The sequence below is a fragment of the Sinocyclocheilus rhinocerous genome, unplaced genomic scaffold, assembly GCF_001515625.1.
Source record: "Sinocyclocheilus rhinocerous isolate Xijiao unplaced genomic scaffold, SAMN03320098_v1.1 scaffold299, whole genome shotgun sequence".
NCBI classification, from domain to species: Eukaryota; Metazoa; Chordata; class Actinopteri; order Cypriniformes; family Cyprinidae; genus Sinocyclocheilus; species Sinocyclocheilus rhinocerous.
The window spans coordinates 2,367,713-2,373,208 of record NW_015652998.1 but is presented as its reverse complement, the minus strand read 5'-3'; the positions used below and the strand labels follow the sequence as shown (position 1 = coordinate 2,373,208).

Sequence of the window (5,496 nt, the reverse complement as noted above, 5' to 3'; positions counted from 1 at the left end):
GGTTAGACCCTGCTCCGGAGTAGGAGCTAATTTGGTTCTCGAAAAAGGCAGTCCGGTACTAAAATCGCACCCAGTTCCGGCGGTGCGAAAACGCCAAAAAGTGGGTAGTTCCACAATTTAGTTCTGGTACTATGAAAAGGTTCCCGCGGTGCGAAAGGCCCTTATGTAGCTTAACATGCAGTTTTTAATTAAAAAAATATAATTTAAGGCGGTCACACCAAAAGAACAACAAAACGTAACATTTTTGTAGTGGTTCCAAAAAAGTTAAATATTTGAATTTAAAATCAGGATATGGTGTCACACCATAGGACATGGTTTTCAGAGACAAAATATATCAAGTTCCTACGCTTTCAAAAATATATAGATGAAAAAATGATTGCCATTTACTAAAATAGACACTTGTACAATTATGCCGGAGGTATTTATTAACATTTGTATGTTTTTCTTTTTAATTTATAAAAGTTGTAATTTACTGAGCAGATTTGTGAACAATATTTGAGAGAAATAGGCCTTTTGTGTACATAGAAAAAGTCTAAGATCTTTGAGTTCAGCTCATGAAAAATGGGGGCAAAAACAAAAGTGTTGCGTTTATAATTTTGTTATAGATATAGATATATAGATCTAGATAATCTATACACAGGCAGTAATCTATACACTGACTGAACCCACTCATTTGGTACATTAGTATAACATTAGGTTAACATTAACAACAGAGCTCAAACTATAATAATCAACCATATCTTTCAACATACCTTCTGATGTTCGCATTCATGTTTATTTCATACTGTAACTTATAGTAACGTAAAATAGATGACTCGCGACCAGCGCGACCGCTTGAAATGAGTCGGACATGGCGCGCCACATTTAGGAGCGACATTTTTTGTTTGAATTTTGTGATGAAACTGGACAGTTACAAATAATATTTGCTGAAAACCTTGGCTTGAACTAACGGGTGATTCATAGGGTCAAATAGAGCCTGCGTTAATGCGCCATTTTCATTTAACCGCCTTAAAATGAGATTGCGTTAATTTTGATGGGCCTAAATTCTACACAAGAGATATTTTCTTAAGACACAGTGACAGTACTGTATGAGTTACAGTCTGACACATTTTTCCGCCCCCTTTTGATGGATACAATCTGACATTTTAAAACTATGTCCAAAAAATGTCAGTAGAAATGTCCGTTTGAAATTCTTCTAATGTCCGTAGAAAATTGCCTATACAAAGTTAATGTATATATGTAGGCTATGTTATGCCTGCACCAATGTATTGACTAGGGTGTTTTTTAACCTTAAACTGCATAAACATTTCTTTACACCAAATACACAAAATAATGTTATTTTTAGCAACATCATATGACCCCTTTAATGGACTGAAAAACATTTGCCAGTTCTTGCTGTCAGATGATGTTACTTTAACACGTCTGGGGGTACATATGGTCACATCAACATATGGATCAGCTGTCCTTCCTGTCTACCTGTAGCACTGTCTTGGCCTTTTACATTACGGACACTGCAGTTTATTGCTCTGGCCACATCTGCAGTCCTCAGGCCTCCCCGCTTGCAGCAGGAATATGGCATGTTCACCCAGGTGCCGGGAACCCTGGGCATCTTTATTCTGGTGTTTTTCAGAGTCAGCAGAAAGGTATCTTTAATGTCTTAAGTTAAAGTTAACTGTGATATTAATTTTCTTCCACCTGTAAACTGCGTCTTAAGGACTGTTCCATAGTTGCATGTGCAATAATTGTTTATGATTCATTAAACAATGAAAAACATTGTTTAAACACTTTCTAATAAAGATCTGTAAAGTTTATTTGGATTTTACAAAATTATCTTTAAAATACAACATCCTGAAAAGACATTTCATTTTTCTGAGTTTATATCATTGGGCTCAAGCGTATGCATGATAAATGTATGAATTTGTAAAGGATAAAATGAGATATCTTGACATACAATCAGCTTTTATTTCTAAGCTACAGATGGTGCTCAATGCCCTTGCATTACCTAAAAGCAACATCTTATGCTAAGCTAAACAAGAAAAGACATTAATACATAATAGCAGCTTGAACCCAGTCCTCTCTTCAAAGTGAGCTATATTGAACTGGGACTAATTCACTTACAAGTCTGTCCCTGTGCATTAGAGTGTAACTCTAGAGCACATAGGTAATGAAATTGGAAGGGGAGGGGAGAACCAGATGCACATCTCACCTTTCAGTGATCTTATGCAAGATTCTAATGGCACAATATGCTGCAACATCAGTTTATTGTTTACATTCAGCGATAATCTTACTGATGTAGTTGAATGTAAAGCACAAAGTAAGAAATCAAATCCCTAAAACAGTCTCAAAAATCCTTTGAAAGCATTATGGAGCCAATGTCAAAAAAAAAGACAAGATTAATAATGTTTTCATAACCGAGTAATGCTCTTTATTCTGAGCACCTGTCACTTCGATGCTGCTTTTCTTCTCTGCTGGCCGCTCTTACAGTCAGGCTCTTTGCTTCTTCATGGCCATTTTCTCTTCCACTCCTTGCAAGAAGCATCCCAAAGCCCCTCCTCTACATTTTCATATCACAGTCCCTTCATGGAAGTAATGAGGCTAAATATTGGCAAGTAGTAAACAGCATATGCCTTCACATTACTGTGAGCATTATACAGAGGATATGCATTGTTAAAAAAAAAAAGTGTCTCTTTCTGCTCTAGTTTTCACTGCAGCAACACGTTAGGATGGCATTTTCACTCTTCAGATTTAATGATGGCTCTGCATAGAATGTGTTGTTTTTAGTGAACTGCTCCATTTAGTACTCTTTTTATCTAGCAAGTTACCAGGAAGAACATTAAGCGCAAAAAAATCAGCTTGGCGTCAACTGTCTAAAACAGGGGTTTTCAACCAGGGCCCCCCTAAGAGTGCATATTATATATATATATATAAAAATTATATAATAAGTGTATGCATGTACTGTATATTTAGCAAATACTGAAGAGTCTAGGATTGGATTCGATTGGATCATTATTGCAGATTAATATATGATACTGGCATGTTTTGGCACAAGTTTTGGCTACATACTGGCAACAATTCTTTCAACCCTAACTGATGCAGTGTGTAGCTTTTTATTTCTTAAACAACCATGTCTTATATTCCAGAATGCCAATGATAAGATTCATTGGGCTCAAACTGTGAAAGAGTGATTCAGGGAGCGTGAGATCAATACAAGATCTTGGCCAAAAAATAATTGATGGAGAGAATTTTTTTTTTTTAATAAATATATACATATATATAAAGGCATTAATATTTAGCATTTGCATATGATCCAAAGTGTTGGTAAAATATAAACAAGTGTTACAGTACTAATATATAATAATCACAAAAACTAAACTCATTTTAATACAAATATAATTACATAGCCTATTAGTGGAGGAGAAAAGTAATAAATACTAGTCCTATCTAATGATGGGGTACTAGTGACTAATTAAATATAGCCTATTATGATACTACTGAACTAAATACTATCTAGTATGAACTTGAACTTGACAGTTGAATTACTTCATCGTAATTTTGTAAAATAAAGCATGTACAAGTAACATACACATACAAATGTTCAAACTGCTTGGCACAGAATATGAGTGTGTAAAGTTTGAAAACCCCTGGTCTTTAGTAAGAAACCAGTGTTTCATGTGATTTCCAGTGCAGCGTGATCTGGATTAACAATTTACTCTGGTACAAAGTAGCTCTATTGGCGACTGTACAAAAAAATGCGCATGTCTAATAGAAAGTAAAGAAGCGGCGTACCTGGGCACACAGCTGGGAGAGGAGCTGTCAATCTCCCATGTCGCGAACAGGTTCATTTGAACCGGGCGACTCGAAGAAATCGTGACCGTCCTGAGTGGCTGCAAGTGGGGAGATGGAGCTCCCGCTCGCTGCTGAAGCCCTCCTCGCTCCGACATGCTGAAGTCTCGGGTGCTGTGCTGCCGGTCTCGGTCAGTTTAGACACTCGCTTGTGCATGAAGTCTGGTCAGATATGGACACTTTCATGGCACGAGCCTCTTAATGTTCCCGCCTCCGCTCAGCGGTGGATTCATAGGAGACTACACTCAGTTGCTGCTGCTGCGGTCAGTCAGTTGAGCTCGGCTGCCGGCTTGTAATCATCAGCTTGTGATCAATCGAGCGTTTAAAACAACAGCAGGAAGCGGAAATCTCTTTTTTAAAAACATATAGTAAAGCAACGCCTCTCATTAAGACGCACATAGTACGTACTGCAAGCAAGCGACGCGACGCAACAAAACTGAACGCGTCGCTTGTTTAGAGTAGCTACTAAGATCCCCTAAGAACTACTAGTCAGTAGGCTATTCGAAATAACAAACAAAACAAAATAAATAAATAAATTCAGGTCTAATAATATAGCCTAATTTTTGTATTTCCAATAATATAATTTTTGTATTTTTTGTATTAAAAACATATTTTATATAATTTTATATTCATTATGAGACAAAACATTTGATTTGCCAAGGTTGTAGCTGCAGCTGATGAATTATGAGCACATTGCTCTTCATTTATATATTGTCACAGATTTATTATTTAATGGATTTTTTTCATAAATATAACCATGTAAAAAAAAAAAATCAATTGAATTATTTGAATTTTAACATTTGCACATGCACTCTGTGGGCCCCAGACCCTGGTTTAGAACTATGTAGACAGACAGTATAATTGATTATAATGGGATTGCTCTAGTTTGTCACATTGCAAGCACATCGATGGAGCAGTAGCTGTCGCAATTGTCAAGTACACTAGATATTAATATCTGGTATTTATTTTCAGTTGATTAACAAAGGTCACTAGCACCTGCAGTTTGTCATATTAGCACAATATTAATCAACTTCTACTTCTCCATGTGCATTATTAGTGTATGAAAAAAATGCTTATTTACATATTGAGACTAAACCAGTCTAAGTGGGTTTGCTGGTCTTAGATTATCCCCTGACCTGGTTAGGCTGGTGTGCTGACTTAGGGGTTTTGGCCACTTGCTAAATCAGCAAACCATCTTAAATGTTTTAGACTGTCTCTTCAACTGAAACTGTTTGAAACGACAGAAAATATTAAGTCGTAAGTTTATATTTATGTCCCTCTGTTGCTCTCTTTCTATATATTTTCTTTTTAAAATGCAACCCACTTGAATCTATTATGGTAGTGGCAGCTCCTAAAACACTGCAGCCACCCACGCTGGCACCGTTTGTAGTTTATCTCTCCCTGACAGATTGAAGCCATAGAGAAGTGAAGTTTCATGACATCAAGTCCTGAAACACGCAGACTGCCAACGAATAATCAAAAAGAGCCCAGAGTTCCTTACACTTTCTGCATTTTAATCCTTCTGGATAAAGCTGAAACTGAATACATGTAGGCTATTCCCTAAAGGTTAAAGTCTGCTCTATTTCAAGACTGTCCTGGAAATGTTAAGGGCTGTGCTTTTACTATACAGTATACTGATGCAACATACTTCCA

General features: G+C 36.7%; 1 protein-coding gene across 2 annotated transcripts in view; it reads right to left on the bottom strand.

Annotated features, from left to right (window-relative positions):
- Positions 1 to 4,204, bottom strand: part of LOC107715395 (phosphofurin acidic cluster sorting protein 1-like) — a 25,875-nt gene extending 21,671 nt beyond the window's left edge. For both annotated transcript variants that reach the window (XM_016521526.1, XM_016521527.1), the window contains exon 1: positions 3,787 to 4,204. In XM_016521526.1, the coding sequence (XP_016377012.1) occupies positions 3,787 to 3,941 (155 nt within the window). In that variant the 5' untranslated portion in view covers positions 3,942 to 4,204. The remainder of the gene's footprint in view (positions 1 to 3,786) is intronic.
- Between the last annotated feature and the right edge of the window lie 1,292 nt (positions 4,205 to 5,496).